This window comes from Aythya marila, assembly GCF_965140915.1.
Source record: "Aythya marila genome assembly, chromosome: Z".
Taxonomy (NCBI): domain Eukaryota; kingdom Metazoa; phylum Chordata; class Aves; order Anseriformes; family Anatidae; genus Aythya; species Aythya marila.
In genome coordinates this window covers 31,588,119-31,609,048 of record NC_139080.1, presented here as the reverse complement: position 1 = coordinate 31,609,048, position 20,930 = coordinate 31,588,119, and the positions used below count along the sequence as shown (strand labels likewise).

General features: G+C 36.2%; 1 protein-coding gene across 3 annotated transcripts in view; it reads left to right on the top strand.

Annotated features, from left to right (window-relative positions):
- The window catches only part of PTPRD (protein tyrosine phosphatase receptor type D), a 397,803-nt gene that overhangs the window by 282,996 nt on the left and 93,877 nt on the right, over positions 1-20,930 (top strand). For all 3 annotated transcript variants that reach the window (XM_082783775.1, XM_082783774.1, XM_082783776.1), the window contains 4 exons: positions 383-642; positions 6,459-6,549; positions 16,611-16,820; positions 18,181-18,341. In XM_082783775.1, the coding sequence (XP_082639901.1) occupies positions 383-642; positions 6,459-6,549; positions 16,611-16,820; positions 18,181-18,341 (722 nt within the window). The remainder of the gene's footprint in view (positions 1-382; positions 643-6,458; positions 6,550-16,610; positions 16,821-18,180; positions 18,342-20,930) is intronic.

The following is a 20,930-nucleotide window of genomic DNA, read 5'->3' as shown; positions in this document are numbered from 1 at the left end:
GAATATCAAATATGGATGGAATAAATCAAGGTGAATTTAAGGGCAAGTTTGCCTTGATATAAATTCTGGATTCAAGCAAAGATACTGAATTTGAATAAGTGAAATTGGATTTTAGGAGTGCTTGCTCTACTTTGAATTAATATGGAGTGTTTTTTTTGTTTGTTTGTTTGTTTTTGTTTTTTGTTTTGTGTTGTTTTGTTTTTGTTTTCTGCCCATAACAAGCGGTTTAATTGTAGTAGTGAATTTAGTAGTATCTTACGGCCTAAAATGCCCAAAACTTTCATTTTAAATTTATAGCTAGGCTCATTCATGAATTCAGTGTGACAATATCAGTTGTCTTCCCTGTTAACAAAAAACACGTTTGATTTCTATATTAACTTAGATCCTTTATGATGATGGCAAAATGGTGGTGGAGGTTGATGGACGTGCTACTCAAAAGCTGATCACTAACTTGAAGCCAGAGACATCGTATTCATTTGTGCTGACAAACAGAGGGAATAGTGCTGGAGGTCTTCAGCACAGAGTGACAGCAAAGACTGCACCAGACGTGCTTCGTACCAAGCCAGTCTTCATCGGAAAGACCAACATAGATGGCATGATAACTGTGGAACTTCCAGAAGTACCATCAAATGAGAATATAAAGTGAGTGAGTGAAAGACATTGCATTTGTCTCCAGAAAGATGATCATTCTTACTATTCTCATAAAACCTGAACTTGTAGTGGTGGTCTAGGACTTTATTCCTCAGAACAATACAGAATACAGTAGTCTGTATTTGGACTAACAATGTATAACAGTTTGTTACTCAGCAAAGTATGTAGTAAAATCTGATTGGAAATATATGGCTGAAGATTGCTTCTGCTTCTAGTTGGTTCTTAGAGAACCCTTGCTTTTCTTCATTAATCCGAGATAGTTAAGAGGGATTAAGGAAGCCAGTTTTATTTTGAAAGATGTATTCTCCTGAAGAATGGATAACCTGTCAATTAACCTACTCAAATAACCTTTCTAGCTGCAGCAACATGACATACTAAATCTCAGTTATTCTAGAATTATACAGAACTTTAAAGAACTATTATTGCACTTAAATTATTTCAAATTTATTACAAAGTTTTTTGGTTGGTTAGTTGGTTGGTTTTTATTTTTCTTTTTAATAATAAAAAAAAATATCTCAGGTCTTCTCCACTGGTCCCAGTTAAAAAAATAAATAAATGAATGAAGGGAAGAGAATTGACTAGAAGTTACTTACATTTTGAGGGAAAGGGTGCTGTGGAGACAGCAGAAATAGGACTAAATAGCAGGGATTAGAAAGGACAAACAATGAAGATTTGCCAAGAACACATGAAGCATAATATAATTGATAAGTGTTGTTGCTCTGCCTATAGTGGCTGTTGTTGGTCTATAAATTTCCCGTGTGTAATGTAAAGGAAATGGGGAAGAAAATGAGTGAGTTATTAAAAATTGTTGGGTATTCAACTTGCCATTTCACTGGTGGATTTTTATAGTTGTCTTTTTAAAAAGATGTTCCCCTTTTTCATTACTGACTGAGGATTTTGAGGCAGGTGAGGTCATGAAATGAATTACTTTAAGACATTAAAAGGATGAAAAACTGAAAAATGCAGCCATTATCATTAGATTGAATAAGATGTGGTCAGTAACAAATGCAGATAAGGAAGACTGAAGATGGAGTGAGTCAAAAAAGATTTATGAAGTAGAGTGTTCACAGAGAAAAACATGCCGAGTAGTTGGTTAGAGAATAGCAGAAGACAGCAGTAGAAAAAGAACAGCTAATGACCTTCCTTTTATGTAATGTGAAAAAATGAAAGACACAGTGACAGCAGCAAAGATGCATTAAATCAATGGAATCCTATTGTCAATTTTGCAAATATGTAGTACCTCCTCCTATATATATTTCTTAAGGTGGTATGGCTTGACACAGAAAAACAAACAATAGAAAGATTGATCTGGCCCTGGAAGTGAGCATACCGACACAATTACATACTGAAAAGAAAATACTATCAAATACATCATATACCTGATGTATTTTGGAATAGGTAAGATAATAGCATCTATACTCTTGTAGAGGAAGAACAATTGTGTGCAATAATTATGGTGACAGTTTTTTGTTGTTCCTCTATGAGTACCTTATATGCTGGTGATTGTATATATCTTACTATGAAGTACTATTCTTTGGGAATCTTTCAATGTTACTAATTATACTGAAGGTGAAACAGTTAATGGTTTCCTCTGATGGATTATTGGTAAACAGTAATGGGATTGAGGGTAATTTTAGAAGAACCTTAGTAAACCTTTAAAGGTGATAGAAGTAATTTTTATTATTTCGGTGTTTTATGGTGGTACAGAGTAAAAATAGGAGCAGAGCTCAGAATATGCTTGGTAAAATGGATCTCTTTTGCTGGTGTCATAACAAGTCAGCAATTTCTTTGTTTATTTTTCTAAAGTATTTTGAGTTAATGAAAAGCAAGTTTTATATTTAAAGGATAGCTCATCTTTCTCTGAACTTTTCCATCTTTGCAAAGTCTTGGATAATCACAGTTTTATGTAAGACTTTGGCCTTTGTAGTATCAGTAGATCAAGCAATATGCAAGAAAGCCCTCAGTTTCTCTCATTACCCTCATCATAACAAAAAACAAACAACAATAACAAAAAAAAATCAACAACAACAAAAAAAACACACACACACCACCACCACCAAGAACAAAACCCACACTTAAATAGATATAAAGCAAATAATAAAATGTCTTTTGTAAGAGATGCTACATCTTCTGGAGTTAGCTAGAAAGAACAGAACTTCACTGTCTTTGCAATTTGCAGCACTGTACATATATGTGAACTGTTTCATTTTTCAGCTTGCTGTTGATGTACTTATGCTTTCAGCTTTAAAATACCCTGTATGTGCTGAATATCTTAGTGGATGATCAAAGTTATGAGTGGGAGGCCTGCATGAAGGAAGTGTGAACGACTGTGAAAGTAACATTTACATGCTGGATGTTCCTTGGTTGATGAAAATGTATGAACACTGTTAGCTTAAAAAAAAAAAAAAAGCAACAACCTGCTATGTAGTTCATCCAGCAGATGTCTTCAATGTCTGAAAGATATATAGATATATCAGAGCCAATTCTCAAATGTTTTTTGTATGAATTCCGATGAACATGAAAAACAAAAAGTGTGTAGGTTGTAGTTATTATATCCATGAATAAATCATCTGTTGCTAGAAGAAAATAGTCCTAAAGATATGTTTAAACAAGGTAAAAGAGTGAGTTTTTGCCTTTTAGGCAAACATTAATAAATCCCTTTGAAACTAAACAAAATGAAGACATCGAATTTTAAGTTAAAATTATGCAATGGGACCCCTGTAGAATGAAACCCTCCCTTTTATGTTGGAAGTGTTTTCATGTTTCACGGTAGAGGAAAGTATAGTAGAAGGAAGTCTAATCCATCTGATTGCTTGTATGGGTTGATTTTGGAAAAGGATTTTGTTTTCTATGAGGTGACTGATTTGGATAAGGTAGTATAGGGATCTAGGGCCAAGTGTAGATGCTCAGTTATCTGGTTTTGTATTAACAGTAATTGGAAATGAAGATAGTTCAGGAAGCTAATAGTTTCTCCTTTGGAAATACATCGAGTGAAAGATACAACTATAAACACAATTTCCCTGACATATGTTTTCTTTCACTATATTTACAGTAGAGCCAACTGATTGGACTACTTTTTCCTTCCTCTGGTTTCGGCAAGAACTAGGAGAAGTCTAGGTTGCTCTGGCTGAAATACAGTTTGCACGTATGAAAATCAGGACAATTAATTATTTGACAAAATTTTAAGTTACAAAATAGTGCAGTTTTATTTCTCAGATCTTCTTGTTCTGGTTTCTACAGTTACAGTCTTTGGATAACATTTAAATATATGCAAATATTTCAAGTATAAGTGATTGCTAAAAGACACTCTGATTTACAGAAAATATTTAGTAATAACAGACACTGCTTCTACATTGTCATGTTTTTGTAGCTTTCGCTCCTACCCTTCAAAGTTAGTATAAAATAGCTGCATATTGCAGCTGTGACCTACGGGCAATAACCAAATAACAGCATTCATTTATTAGTTGGAACAAAACGTTTCAGTTCAAAGTGTTTCAAAATGTCATCAACTAAACTTTCTTCAGATCTGATTATGTTTAGCAGAACATTCCTTCAGCCACCAACTAATAAGTCTGCACCTAAACTACTGTTTGGCTTGTGTTCTTATCACTTCTGAGAATTTTCTTTGTTAGTTTATTTCTCTTCAGCTTCATAAATAATGGTTTTGGGGAACAGGAATAGAGAAAACTGATGAAGAGGGAATGTAAACCTTTGGTCCCCTGATTTTGGAGCAGGCAGACCATCTGTGGAGGTGACAGGTGACAGAGGGCTTCCCAGTAGGGAGAGATCCCGGAAAGGATTTTTTGAATCTCATCATCAAGTCAAAATTCAGAATCTCAACCTTGGGGGAGCAGGGGGAGAGGGAGCAGTGGAACAGAGGAACACAGTCAACAGAGAAGAATTTGTCACTTGAGTTTTACTGTATTAAAGAAATTTTAATATTCTCATTTGTATCCTAATTAAAGTTTTTGTTTTGTTTTGTTTTGTTGTTTGTTTTTTAAGTCTTGTATTGATTTTTTTTATTTATATCCTTTTTGTTTGTCTTGGAGTTCATGGTAGGAGAAAGTTTGACAGCTTTCTGCAGCTGTGGCTAACTTAAGATGCTGTAACATCTCTTTAAGAGAAAAAGAGAAATATATTTTTAACTCCAATACATGTTTGGGAAAAATACTGTATATTTGAAAGAACAGATAGTTGTTATGAAACCAATAATTTATTTTATTATGGATACTTTAGTCTTGTTTTGTTTTATAAAACTATCAAAAAGTGTGTAACATTTAAGAAAAAAAAAATGCACTCAACTTTAAAACCTGAGCTCAACCAGACTTACTCTTAAAGAATAAGAACATGACTGTTAAAGATTATTTATCATATTCCTACTATAAAGAATACCTGCTTCAGATTTTGCTTAAATTTGGCAATAGTGTCATTGTACAGCAGTTACAAATCTGTGGTCTACATTTCCTGATTCCAGCACCTCCTGCAGGAGCTCAACCACAAAGAAATTTGTCCAATTTCTAGACATTATTAAGTGTTAGGAATTTAAGCATTTAATCCAGCAGTTACAAATCCAGACTTTTGTTGCATTTCTGTTAGAGGAAGTAGCTTTAAATAAGAACAGACTATTAAACATGCATTGGTATGGAACAAAGAATGTGTATTAAGTTTGTTTAGACTGAGTTAATTTTTGATGAATTGTAACGCAAGTTCCTTTCCTTTAGACTCCTTCATTAACTACTTGAGTTTTTGTCAACAGTGTTTAATGGGTAAAATGAATAGACATTACAGCAGAAGGTGAAAAGGCTGTAAAAAATGGCACACTGAAAGAGAAGATGAGACAATAAAATAGTATCTTCCATAATGGAGAGTCAGAGACAAACCTTCTTAATGAGCTTGTTACTAGAAACAAGGCAGAACAGCTTCTTTCCCTCTCCTGTGAGATGGAGAATGCTTGACTTTCTAAGAAGTATGGCATTTATTATATCATCCTGGATTTCTGGCTGTTGTGATTCCCACTTGGGAGTGGAAGGGAGTGAGGGGAAGGAGCAGGGACAAGATATTTTTAGAAAAATGTTTGTGAGGAAAATTTAGGGTATGTATCATTTACAAGTCCTATCTGTAAAGAGAGCATGTGATTCTGACTGTGAACAAAATACAAAAAAAAAAAAAATGTAGGAAAAACTGATAGTGAGTGATGCTCAAAAGTAAATAGAATGTAGCTGGGATGTGTGATATGTCTTTCTTTATTTGTTTTGTATTGTCTTCAACAAGCATGATTGTTACCCTACCATTCTTATTATACATGAAAGTCTGGGAAGATAGGATGATAATTGAGCTTTAAGTATATGGTAATAAAGTTCCAATTTAGGGGATTGGGTTGATTTTTTTTGTTATTTTTGGGGGGTTGGTTGGTTTAATTTGTGATTTGTTTATTTTTTCCCAATTTATTGGTGGCAGGGCACATGTGTCCCATACCTTTTGTATTTCAAAGGAAATAATAAGTTGCAGTCAACCATGCAGGCATTTTGAAAAATTGTAATTATTTTTTCCTATACATATTTATGTGTTTACATGAAAAAGCAGGTAATTAGTGACATTTTTTTGACAAATATTTTGCACTGTTAAAAGAATGTGAGTCTTTGCAACTATGTTTGGGAGACTGCAATGACATACAATGCACAAAATTTTGTTCTCAATACATCACAGGTCTATTGAGCCACTCTGAACAGACACATAGTCCATTAATTCATTTGTTTCTTCTTTCCTTTTCCTTCACCTTTAATTTTGTCCTACTGTTTCCTTTGCAGAGGGTATTACATAGTTATTGTGCCTTTGAAGAGGTCTCGTGGAAAATTTATCAAGCCATGGGAAAGTCCAGACGAAATGGAACTAGATGAGGTACTATATGTTTTCATTGTCTTTGTCTCCTTTACTAAGGAAAAAATCTTATTAGTAATATGTGTTCAACTCACCAGCTTAAGTAGTTTTGGTTGTTAGGATATTTTTATATTTATATTTGAATTAGCCTATGGGGACTGAAACAAAGTTCAAATTACTTAAATTAGAGGACATTACAGACATAAAGTTGCAATAAAGCACACAGTGTCTGATCTTTGTTAGCATTAATATTTTACTCTTTTCCTATTGTAAAGCGTAATACAAAAGTGCAGGGGGTGAAATGACTTGTCAGCAAAAGCTTAATCACCAATTATGTGAACTCTAATAAAGGTCTAGTTCATTAGTGGGCTGGTTGCTAAGCCTGTAGCAAATTTCAAATTGCAATCTGCAGTGCAATTTAACATTTGACCTTCTTGTGGTGTCTTTACCTGGTTCTCACATACAGTAATGCTGATGACGATAACTTTTACACTGTTCTCCATTCTTCTGACAGTGTGTGCTCAGAAATAAATGAGTGAAGTAGGAAAGAACAATAATGTGTCATCATTTGACACTATAAATTACATTTCTTTAAAGAGTGGAAGTATTTTCATCTCAATGGCAAGCAATGAGTAATGAGTTTACCGTTACTGATACTGTAAGCAATCCTGGAAGTTTAGTATCATGATGCAGTCCAGTCTTCTATTTTACTGAATGACAATGTGTCTCACTCTAACTTCCCTCAATCTATACATTTGGAATAATATTAGTATATATCATTGTAAAGTTCTTTTCAGAGTTCCATATGAATGCCTGTCACAAATGATGTAGTGTTGCTGCATCTAGCTATGATTTTTATCCCATTTGGATACCATGGTAATTTGTAAATACAGTATTTCTGCACTTCAAACAGAGGACATGAAAGTCATTTTTTTTGTTTGTTTGTTTGCTTGCTTGCTTGTTTTTACACCTAGATAAATAATATCTTGACTGGATTCTATCTATTCTTCCTTCTTTTGGTGGATTCAGGACATTTATGTTACAGAGATGCTTCACCAAGTACATAGTCAGGAATTCAGGACGAAAAAGATAGATTAGGAGCTCTGGAAGAAGAGGTAGGAAACTCAGAAGGACTGTAGAGTTGTTGTCAAATTGTGCAGGGAGAAAATTAGAGGAGCCAAAGCCCAATTGGAAATCAATTTGGATAGTGTATCAAATGACAATAAAAATGCTTTTATAAATACATCAACAACAAAAGGAGGCCAAAGGAGGATTTCCATTCTTTATTGGATGCGAGGGATAAAGTAGTGATGAAAGATGAAGATAAGGCAATGCCACTTAATACCTTTCTTGCATCAGTCATAATTAGCAAGGCCAATCCAATGTCACGTGACATTCAGCAAGGCTCCTCATTGCTTTCTACAACTATCTCAATGATGGTAGCAGTGAGTAGGGTGGCAATCTCCGTTTCTCAGGTGACAAGCGATTAGATGTGAGGAAATGACACATTTCAACAGTGGAGGTTTAGTTTGGACATTAGGAAGAATTTTTTCACAGAGGGGGTGATTAGGCATTGGAATAAGCTGCCAAGGGAAGTGGTAGAGTACCTGTCCCTAGAGGTATCTGAGAGACATGTCAATGTGGCATTAAGGGTTTAGTGATGGGAGTTGGTAGCTCAGCTTGATGGTTGGACTTGATGACCTTAACCCAGCTCCACCTGGGGTAGGGTGATGGACAAGTGGAGAGCTTGAGGGTGAGAATAAAAGGGTGGGCTGGTGTGGGGGACACTGTTGTGGGGGTAAACTACAGGTCACCAGATCAGGAGTAGGAGGTTGATGAGGCCTTCTACAAGCAGCTGGTAGTAACCTCACAATCATGGGTGCTGGTTCTCATGGGGGACTTCAGTTATCCAGACATCTGTTGGGTATGCAACTAAGCCAGGCACTCACAGTCCAAATGGTTCCTACAATGTGTTGAAGATAACTTTCTGATGCAGGTGGTGAAGGAGCCAATGAGGAGAGGGGTGCTTCTGGACCTTGTCCTTACCAGCAGGGATGGGCTTGTTAGGGATGTGAAGGTCGGGGGCAGCTTGAGATGCAGAGACCATGAGATGGTGGAGTTCAAAGTGGAACTTGGTGGAAGAAAAGCAGGCTAAAAGCAGGATTGCAACCCTGGACTTTCGGAGAGCCAACTTCGACCTCTTCTAGGATCTGCTTGGGAGTATCTCATGGGCTAGGTTGCTAGAAGGCAAGAGTGCATGTGAGAGCTGGGCTACATTTAAACAGCACTTCTTCCAAGCTCAGAATCGGTGCATCCCTAAGAGTAGGAAATCGGGGAAGGGGAGCAGGAAACCTGTGTGGATGAGCAAGGAGCTCATCAACAAGATCAAAAGGAAGAGGAAGGTTTATGAAATGTGGAAAAAGGGCTTGTCCTCTTGGGAGGAGTATAGAAATGTTGTCAGGGCCTGCAGGGATGTGACAAGGAAGGCTAAAGCCCACCTAGAGATGAGGCTTGCAAAAGAGATAAAAGATAATAAGAAGGGTGTTTTTTTTAAAGTATGTAAACAGTAAAAGGAAGACTAGGGATAATGTGGGTTCCTTGCTGAACGAGGGGGGTGTCCTAGTCATGGGAGATGCTGAGAAGGCAGAGATACTGAATGCTTTCTTTTCAGTCTTTGCTTCAAGACTCCCCCCCAGGACTCCTTGACCCTGGAGGGAGGAGAAAGAGTCTGGGAAGTGGAGATCTCCCCCCTTGTTGACAAGGGAGTGGTTCAGGAGCATCTGAGTGGAATCAATGCACACAAATGCATGGGCCCGATGAGATGCATCCATGTGTGCTAAGGGAGTTGGCAGAGGTGATTGCCAAACCACTTTCTATCGTCTTTGAAAGGTCCTGGAGAACGGGTGAGGTGCCTGAAGATTGGAGTCCAGCCAATGTCACTCCAGTCTTCAAGAAGGGCAGGAAAGAGGATCCGGGAAACTACAGACAAGTCAGTCTCACCTCTGTCCCTGGAAAGGTATTGGAACAGCTTGTTCTGGATGCCATCTCCAAGCAATTGGAAGAGAAGAATTTTAGGAGGAGTAGTCATCATGGATTCAGCAAGGGAAAATCGTGCTCGACCAACCTTGTTGCCTTCTATGATGGCATCACCAGCTGGGTAGATGGGGGGAGAGCAGTGGATGTCATTTACCTTGACTTTAGCAAAGCTTCTGATACTGTCTCCCATGACATCCTGATAGCAAAGCTGAGAAGGTGTGGGATAGAAGAGTGGACAGTAAGGTGGGTTGAGAAGTGGCTGACTGGCTGAGCTCAGAGGGTGGTGATCGGCAGTGCAGAGTCTGGCTGGAGACCTGTGACTAGCGGTGTTCCCCAGGGGTCAGTGCTGGGTCAGGTCCTGTTCAACATCTTCATCGACGACCTTGATGAGGGAATAGTGTCTGCCCTCAGCAAGTACGCTGATGACACAAAGCTGGGAGGAGTGGCTGACATGCCAGAAGGCTGTGCTGCCATTCAGCAAGACCTGGACCGGGTGGAGTGATGGGTAGGAAGAAACCAAATGAAGTTTAACAAGAGAAAGTGTAGAGCCCTGCATCTGGGAAGGAACAACCGCATGTATCAGTACTGGCTGGAGGGCGACCTGCTGGAGAGGAGCTCTGAGGAGAAGGACCTGGAGGTCCTGGTGGACAACAGGTTGACCATGAGCCAGCACTGTGCCCTCATAGCCAAGAGGGCCAATGGGATCCTGGCATGCATTAAAAGAAGTGTGGCCAGCAGGTCAAGGGAGGTGATCCTCCCCCTCTATTCTGCCCTGGTCAGGCCTCACCTGCAGTACTGTGTGCGGTTCCGGGCTCCCTGGTACAAAAAAGACAGTAATCTCCTGGAAAGAGTCCAGCAGAGGGCCACAAAGATGATACAGGGCCTGGAGCATCTTCCTTATGAGGAAAGGCTGAGCGACCTGGGTCTATTCAGCTTGGAGAAAAGAAGACTGAGAGGGAATCTCATCGATGTGTATAAATACTTGAGGTGTGGGAGACAGGGATTTGGCCAACCTCTTTTCAGTGGCTTGCAGGGACAGGACAAGTAGTAATGGCCACAAGATAGAGCACAGGAAGTTCCGCACTGACATGCGAAAGAACTTCTTCACACTGAGAACTTCTTCACAGAGCACTAGAACAGGCTGCCCAGGGAGGTTGTGGAGTCTTGTTCTCTGGAGATATTCACGGCCTGTCTGGATGCCTACCTGGGCAGCCTGCTCTAAGGAACCTGCTTTGGCAGGGGGTTGGACCCAATGATCTTTCGAGGTCCCTTCCAACCCCTTCAATTCTGTGATTCTGTGATCTTGAAGGTCTTTTTCAACTTATCATTCTGTGATAGATAGATAGTCCTCAATATGCTTCCCATGATACAATCAGTGCAAAGTAATGATTATCTGCAAGCAATGACACATCTCTTTTTCCCTCTTCCCACTGACCAATTTGATATTAGTTTCAATATTTGCACCAAAATGTAAGGCAAATAAATACATACCCACCAAACCAACACTGTTGTAGAAAGCTTTTGAAATACAGATATCTTTCAGTAACCATGACAATTGTGTGTCAGTCTGTAGTCTCTTTCCTGATTCGAAAAGTCAAAGAAGAAAATATATAGCAATAGGAGAATTCTCAATCAGAAGACAAAAGAATAGATTTTTTAAATGAATACATCGTTCTCATCACCATTGACTATTTCATTGGATTCTGTGTTACTTCTTGACCTATTTAATCTGTGTTGTCATCCAATTTGATTCAAATGCTGTGTTGATCCATTAATTTCTTCCTTTTAAAAGAGTTGTATTGTAAATGCCATCAGCCTATAATTGTAGTCCTGAATGACATAAAATACAGTTAAACTCAGCGTAAACTCAGCTGTCAAGATGCATACAGTAATGGAAAACTGATTTAATATACCACCCACTTCTAAAATTCAAAGACTAGTCACATTCAGCAGCATTAACAGATTAATTGTAGCTGCCAGATGACATTGAACTTGTTGTCAATTAAACTATATGGGTCTGTGTTTCTGATTCCTATAGAAAATGGTCATTTTAATCATCCTGCAAGTTGTGGTGCATTAATCTGTAAGATAGTTTGATAAAGAGCATTTATTATTTCAGAAATATTTGGGTCAGGATGGGTTGTTTCCCATTCTAACTGATATAATTGAGACCACATTGTAGAATTAATGGTGGAAGAAATAAGATATGCATTGACTGGAAAATGAAAATTATTTCTGATAAAGAAAAAAGCCCTCGATGTATCATTCGCAATTGCCCCAATACATACTGTAACTACTTAGTAGGGAAAAAAAATCAAAAGCACTCAGTTGCTGTATTTCATGCTCACTTACTCAGTTTCTGTTACTTAGAAGATTGTTTTTCTTCCTGTTTTAGAAAATCATAGAATCATAGAATGGTTTAAGTTGGAAAGGACAGTAAAGATAATCTGGTTTCAAGCCCTCTGTCATGGGACTGGACATCTCCCACTAGATCAGGTTGCTCAAAGCCCCATTCAACCTGGCCTAAAACACTTTGGGGCATCCAAAGCTTCTCTGGGCAAATGGTTCCAGTGCTTCACCAGCCTTTGAGTAAAGCATTTCTTCTGAATATCGGATCTAATCAGATTAGATCTGATTAGTATCTAAACTGACCTCTTTTTTTAAAACCATTACACCTTGTCCTACCACTACACTCCCTAAAGTGCGGTGATACAGTCCCTCTCCAGCTTTCCTGAAGGCTGTCTTTAAGGCTGTAAAGCCAGTCATTGTAAGGCTGCAATGAGGTCTCTCTGGAGACTTCTTTTCTTCAGAATGAACAACCCCAACTGTCTCAGCCTGTCTTCATAGGAGAGGTGCTCCAGCCCTCTGATCATCCTTGTGGCCCTGGACCCACTCTAACAGGTCTAAGTTTTTCTTGTTCTTTGGACCTCAGAGCTGAATACAGTAAACCTGGGAGCATCTCACAAGACTTCACTTTAGTGACTTTACCAGCTGGAACAGTAATGTATCAAACTTCAAGTCAAATGGACTATAGCAGAAGCAAGTTCTATCTGTTGATTTTTGATTATTCCTTCCTGCTTGACAGAAGACATAGAAATATAGAATCATAGAAGCTGGAAGGGACATCCCGTGTTGGAAGGGACCCACAAGGATCATCGAGTCCAACTCTCAGCACCACACAGGTCTACCCAAGAATTTAGACCATGTGACTAAGAGCATAGTCCAGATGCTTCTTAAACTCCAACAGGCTTGGTGCCATGACTATGTCCCTGGGGAGCCTACTGCAGTGCATGACAATATTCTGATATTAAAAACAAAATAAAAAACTCAACGGATTTCTTCCACTCCTTCTCTCTTGGATTAGTAGTTATTACTCCAAACATTCTCCTCCAAAGCAGTTGTTACAGGAGTTTTTTACACCTACATTATTCTAGTGACACATTTTAATCAGAGACAATAATCACATGAAAGCATTAGCTCCATAAATAATTTCAAAAGGAAAAGAAAGTAAATAAAGTAAAAAAAAACAAAACAAAACAAAACAAAAAAACACAACTGTCTAAGAAAACTAGTTCCCAAGGATCAACTGAAGATCCTCATGCATGGTGGTTTTAGTACAATCTCAGATATCTGGCTAGTGTCAGAAAGGGTTGGGCAGTAGATTTTGCCAAAGTATATTTCAAATGCTTTTGTTAGATCACCTGAAGAAAAATCTTAGCTGAAAACACAATTCTGGAGTGTTAGCTCCAGAGCATAACTGACTAGTCAAAAAGGCTTTCCACCCCTACTGCACATACTTAATTTTTCTGGTTTCCTTAAATCTTGATTCTTGAAAGAAACTAAGAGAAATGCAGAATCTTAAAAGAGGAGAAAATGTACTAGGTATTGTGTATCTGAAAATAGCTATTTGAGATACAATCTTTTTTTTATTAACTCAAAATTTCACTTCATTTTAAATATTACGAGATCTCACGTCTTTGAATAGATGCCTTGCGAATGAATGAAATATAAACAAAATATTATGAACTGCAGATGGATTACCAAGTAGGATTACTTTAGTTTTGTAAGCAATAAAAATTGAATATAAGCTTGCATGTTAAGTCCTAAAACGATTTAATAATTTCAGTGAAGTTCTGATATAAAGTACCACAGGGGATATATGTGCAAGTAATGATATTTGGCAACAACCTCATCTATATATGAAATATGAATGAGGTCACAGGTTCACTTGAGGTCTATTCAGTCACGTGTAATCAATGTCACAGATGAGTTTTTTATCTCCACGCAAGCACACCTAAGTTTATCTGGGCTGAGGCGATGAATAACCACCTTTGAAAAATTTGCCCATTACTCACATTTTGTTTGACACAAGCTAATTAGCTTGCAGCATTCATAACCAAAATTCACTTTCTGATCATTTTGCCCACTGTAACAGTGTACTTAGCATTGCCTATCTGTTAAATATATGTACTTTTTATTACTATTAAAAAGGGAAGAAATAATTAAAATCAAATGTTTTTCTTCTCCTGTCTCAATCTAATTTTGGTTGAAGTATTCTCATAGTATTCTGATATTTTACAATGAGTTACTTAAAACCTAAATTATAAATATGTTGTAATCTGAAAATCTGAGATTTCTGAGATAGCCACAAAAATCACTTTAAATTCCAGGGGATAAAAATAACACTTGTTATTTTCAGAGATGGCTCAAGCCATTTACATCCCTTCCTACTACAGTCCTTACAGTTACTGACTTCCTGTTAGTATTAATAACACAACATTATTTTTTGAACATATACCCTTGTGTTTCAGCAGACTTCAGGGTAGTTTGTGCTTATCCTTCTTTCTGAAAGATTCTTCATACAAGTACAATTTTAAGGGCTGTGGCAACCTGGAAGAATCTTCATTAATATCTGTCTCATATTCTGCCATCAGTAACTTTACCCATGAAGTAGGAAACTACCTACAGAGATAAACACCTTCAATAAAACAACTAAATGAAAATCTTCTTAATGTTACAGTTTTCTTCAGCCATTACTTTTATACCATTCATTTACTCTAGCTGCTAAAAAAACTATGTGAGTGAAGGAGAAGTATGGACCACTGATTGTAATAGAGTCCTTCAGTAGTGAATAATGATTTCTAACCTCAAATTTTGGCAAGTTCTTTTTTGTTTCAGGGGATCCATTTCAGTGTACAAATTCTTGTGTTGGAGCAAGGGATTTGACAGAGTTAAATGAGTGGAAAATCTCTGCAACAGAGAACAGACACAGCATTAGAGATGCCCTCAATTAAGGAAGGCTGAATTCAAGTACAGATTACTTCCATGTCTATCTATAGCCCATGTTTGAAACGTGTTCCAGTGAGAAGGAATGATAAAGAAATCAGCATTAAAAGCTTCTATTTTAATAGCTAAGTGTATAGTAGATCGGTTTATCTACATAAGAATTATTATTTGGGTAATTGCAAAACACAAGATACCATATGGGGAAGGGAAGAAGCTATCTAAGCTAGGCCCTAAGACTGAAAAGAGGCAAGAGAGAGCTTCCCTGACTAAGCATGTTCCTTAAATTGAAAATATATAGTGGAAATTACATTTTAATCTCTTTTTTATTGACCACTGAACTAATGATGAAGATTTGTCTCCTCTTCCTTACAAAGAAATGTGTATTACTATTTTATTAGGACTGTTTGCGTGCTGAAAAAAATAAAACTATGACCTTGGAAAATTTTGTGATTACAACCTGAGTCTGGAGGACATTGCATAAGTTTCATAAGTGAAAAGCAGTAGAGCAGCCTTAGAAGTCATCACTAATCACCCAGGATAATTTCAGGCACATTGTAAAATAAGATTAATATTTGTGGTATGCCAATATATCTCAAGTGATAAAGGGTATTAAATAAGCATTTGTCTGATTTAATAAGCAATTCATCAATGGATTATACCTTCAGTTCATCAATGAATTATAGCTGCAGTTCTGTCATTAATTAGTATATGCTTTGCAAGTTTGAGCCTAGCATTTATTCTCATTATAAGTATGCTAATGTACATTTTAGCTTTATTAATCTGAGGAAATATTTAGCAATGCAATGAAAAAATACATTTTGAAAGTCAGAATAAATGTGTAAAATTTGAAGTACAGCTGTGTATGGTACGGTGGTAGATAAAATTTCCTAGTCTAGCAGTAGAAAAGAGGTCTTAGGTTTCATGGATCCTTTTATTTATTTAGTGACAAATAAAATGGCAGTCATTTTCAGATTTGGAATAGAAGATATATTTACCGATCATCCCACCAAACTTTTCTGCACTTCACTTACTATTGGTGAAGTAAATTGAAAAGTAATCTTTTTACTGAGATTTTTGGAAATTTACTGTTTCCAGAGTGCTTGATGATCTTCACGACAACTGTTAGAGAGAGGTTTCTGCATATTATTATTAAATAAAAGGTATCAGCATATGTTTATGATTTACTTCTACAAGTACTTCAGCTGCTAGCTGACACTTATTAGTTTGCATTTCAGAATTAACAGAAAAAGATAAAAATAGGTATTATAAATTATTTTTCAATAATCAGGATATTTTTCAATGTTGTGTTTTTTATTTGAGGTTTTTAAATAATCACAACATATGACTTAATAAGTTTCATTGTATTGAACTGGGAAATAAGAAAGTACCTTTCATATTCATATGGAGGGAGAAAATATTATTGATGGACTTCTTCTGCATATATAAATACATATATATATAAAGAGAAAATATACATATACCTCTCTTCAGAGAAGATATCTTATTTTATTATCTTTTATTTATTTATTTATTTAGCCCCAAAACAATATCAGACACTGAAAATTAATTTAGTTGTCCTGTGTATGGGCCATACAATTACTACATTGTAGTAACAAGGATGGCAAGAAACATTTTGCAAGAACTGATTTAGTGATACAGACATTGCATTACATTTTCTCCTTGTATTGTCAATAAGTTACCTTAAAACTATTTACTGTTCTTGCTTTCCCTCTCTTTTTTCCCTTCTCTTGCTTGTAAAGCTGCTAAAGGAGATAGCTAGGAAACGCAGAAGCATTCGTTTTGGGAGGGAAGTCGAGCTAAAGCCATATATTGCAGCTCACTTTGAAGTTCTTCCCACGGAATTCACGTTGGGGGATAAGAAGCATTACGGTGGCTTTGAGAACAAGCAACTGCAAAGTGGTCAAGAATATGTCTTCTTTGTCTTGGCTGTAATGGAGCACTCAGAATCTGTAAGTTAGTAACTAGACCTTTTTAGACCCCAAATTACCTTCCCCCAGTCATCAAAACAGTCCTTCAGTGTTTATTCCACTTCCGAAACAAGTTTTTTTTTTTTTTAAGAATCTGTAAAGTGTTTCTTTGCTGATTTCCAACTAAGTCCTTGAACTCACCTATGCTGTATGCACCTTGATGTGTTTGTTCTATGTGTAGCTGAAAGCTAAGAATCACCTCTTATTAGCTGTGCTGTGATCCTTTGCAAATTACATTCTCTGCTGTTTGAGATCATTGGCACAGGTTCTGAGGCATGAACTCCACAGCACCATCTTTTTCAATGTCTTTGAAAAAGAGTTCCTTTGTTGCCTTAAGACTGCCATTGGATAGTGGTGTTGGACATGCAGGATTCTTGGAAAGATTAGTTGAATTGGAGACATACACAGTAACCCTCTTTAGGTACAGTAATTTCCTAACAACTTCATCAGTGAATTGTTAGAAAGTAACAAAATAATTCAAGCAAAAATCCTGAGGTGAGCAAAATAATGAGTTGTCATCTCTCTTCATGTAATTCATCTTGTTCTGATGTCCCTTTATGCTCGAGTTAATATAACTGCATGTAATCTAGTAAGAGAGAGAAAGAGACAGAGAGAGAGAGAGAGAACTGTTGTAATGCACATTAACATTTTAACGTGCAGTTTGGTGTAACATGGTATCTTTCTAATTGGTTCCTAAACCTGACAGGTACATTTGCTTGCTCATCTACTTGAAACTATTGCACCAATAATTTGAATTCTAGTCAAATGCTTCCAGTATGCAATCTTACAATTGCTTTCTGATGTCAACAGAGTTTAGACTGTGAGGAAGTAGCTTCAAATTGTATACTTTTGGATACGTAATTGTATTTGTAAAGAAAGTAAGTGCTTCCTGGAATCTCTAATATAAATCATAAGTTCTTTGCTTGCTTTTAGACAGTGGTGGTGAGATGGAGAATTCTGAATGTGCTGCATCAGAAAGGTTCAAAACAGAGATACTAGACAGTTTTGGTCTATGAATGTAAATGGCAATTAGAAGCAAAATCCGGTTTGTTGGAGAACAGGTAGTAAGTGCTCAAACTGGTATCCCTCTGTAGTATTTTCTTCTGGTTGCTCCAAAGGCAGAAGCTATATACAAAGTGTTTCTTATTGTAGAAGTTCTTACCTATCTTTCACCATTCAGTTTGCAAGTTTGTAAAACACCTAGTTTGAAGAAAAATAGTAGTTTTTTTGTTGCTTTGTTCATTGCATCATTACTTTGTATATATTTATTTTAGATATGGAGTAGCTATTATTTTAAATGCATCTCATTTGTTGTTAAGCAAGATTTATTTTATTTGTATAGACCATGTATGCAACCAGCCCATATTCTGATCCTGTTGTGTCAATGGATCTTGATCCTCAACCAATTACAGATGAGGAAGAAGGCTTGATCTGGGTTGTAGGACCAGTTCTTGCAGTGGTGTTTATTATCTGTATTGTTATAGCTATACTTCTTTATAAAAGGTAAGTTTACCTTTTAGTTTACCATATCTATAGCTTTCTGATATGTTGACCATTTTATAGGGCTGTTCCATTATTTGTACTACAATTGTAACTGTCATTGTGTTGCGATATTTTTGTATTTATTAATGGTTCCCAGAACACTGCAGATATTTTAGTAGATTTATGACTGAAAGCTTCCAATAATTACAGCTATGTGAGTATATTTTTTTCTCCTAATGACACTCTATTGCCATTTCTGCATTTAAGTGTTTTTTTGTTTGTTTGTTTTTGTTTTGGTTTGGTTTGGTTGCTTTTCCATTTTGCATATGTTTGTGAAGAAAATGTTCTTGAATATAGATGTGTACAGATTCACATTTGACTTTTTAGAAATTATTTTTAGAAGTGTAGGGGATTACATTACATTATATTAGGGATTGCATTCAGCCTGATGTTAAACATGATTTTCATCTCCACTCAAGTAATCTCAGTTTTCACTTTTGACAGTTGGCCTTACTTTGTCAGTATATCTTTTTGAATTTGAAGCTGTGGACTGAGAGATTAAAGAAATATCAGTGACTGTTTTCTACTAATCTTGCAATCTGATCAAAATTCACTTACACTTCTTTCACTGTGTATGACACAGATGCAGTTTGATATTACTCAGAGGACTTTTCTTAGCCTTGCAATTTACAAGATGAAAACTATATGATACATTAATTTATTAGCAGCCTTTTACAGTGTAAATGAGTTCAAAGGGGTCAATACTGAATAAAAAACAAAGTTGATTTTAATATTTAGATTATGCATTTTTGAAACCAAAAATGCCTTATGCATTTTTGAAACATATTGATAAAGAGTAATTTGGGAATCATATAAAGATCCTGTGACCCTGTTTTTGGTAGGTGGAGGGGTGCATTATGGGCAATTTCCACAAATGGAGTATGTCTTCTAAAACTAATGGCTACAATGCTATCAGCTGCTTATAAATATTTAAATTCTGCTACCCTGTATGCTTTTTCTGCCCTAGGTGTATCTAGCCAAATGCCTCTGAAATTGTGTTTAGAGAGTTGTCTTCAGGTTTTGGAAAGTGAAGCTCTGTGTTCAACAGTAGGAGAAAAAAAGAAAAAAAAAAAAAAAAAAAAAGAAAAGAAAAAAAAAAAAAAAAGGAAACTAGTCCAGAGGCAACCTTAGCTTTGGATTCCAAACAGATATATATTTATAGGAATGTTTTTTAGAGTTGCAATCATGAAGAAGCATAGGAGACATTTTGCTGTTGGCAGATATTACACTGTTCTGAAGGTTTCTATTAATGCCTACTCTCCCAGCCAATCTAATTTATTAGACAGCAGTGAACCTTCTATTTGTGCCAGTCTGTCACTTCAAAAATTGGTCATTTGAGACATACTAAAAGTGAAGTACTACTTACTTCTGATTATTTTGGAGTATTAAAAGTAAAACTTCTGCTTCCTAAAAAACATTGGCATATAAAGCAGATGTGTAAATGTTTCTGGAAATATAGATTGCATTTACAGAACTATAATAAAAATTTTCAATTCTTCTACTGAAAAATTATAAGCATATTGCACAAATGAGCAGGTAGAATTCATTCATAGATAGTGTGAAGAGAATGTCATGAATAGAAAATAGGGGACATTTTCCAACTGTTATTTACTACTTGTACTAGAACTGTTCAGTCAAATTTCCATATGTATTTATTTATTTTTATGTTTTCAGCTCTAAGCTGAAAATTGATAAGCCTCACTATTCTAGCAAAGTCATTCTGAGAAATTATGATTGCAGTTTTACCAGTCAATAGTCAACTCTGTTAAAATAACTTGGCTGTAATTACAAGGGAACAATATAAACTGTTATCAGTCAAGGTAATAACATCATGTTCTAACATCCACAATAGTACACTACCCTCTCATGTGGTTAAATAATCCTACCTTTTATAACATTACATTGAATTTATAGTGATTAAACCTTGCAGGGACACAAGACAGGTAAAAAAGTGGTGGGAAGGTACCACCACTTTGAAGGTATCAAGGTACCTTTCATTTCTGGATTTAGGCTTGCAGAAGACAGTTTTTTCATATGTTGTTGTAATGAGTAATTTAGACACATTTAAGCAAATTCATACAAAAATCCCTGTTAAGAGGTTACAATGAAAAAAAAAAATGAATTAGGATTCAAAGATTCCTTTTATATTAGTGCGTCTCAGTGCCTTAAATAATTTCTACTAGTTAAGACAGGCTGACCATGACACATGATATTCTGAAGGGAGTATAAAGTGACATGTTAACAAATCTGAATTGCTTCACTAAACTGAAGGAAAGGATAAAGTAAATAAGAATATAAGATTTTTAAAGTGTATCTGGACAATTTATTTCAGAGTTTAGCAAGGAGACAGGAAGAGTGATATGCAACAATGGGTCAGTGCAGGAATAACGCTATACAATGGAGATGCTGTATTTGATCTAAAGACATTCCTGTGGAGATAATGTCAGAATTTTTCTGTTGAAGAAATGACAAAATAGTCATAATACTAACATTTTAATTAGATTAAACAAGTTTTTGTTTATTTGTTTCTTTCTTTTGTGTGTGTGTGTT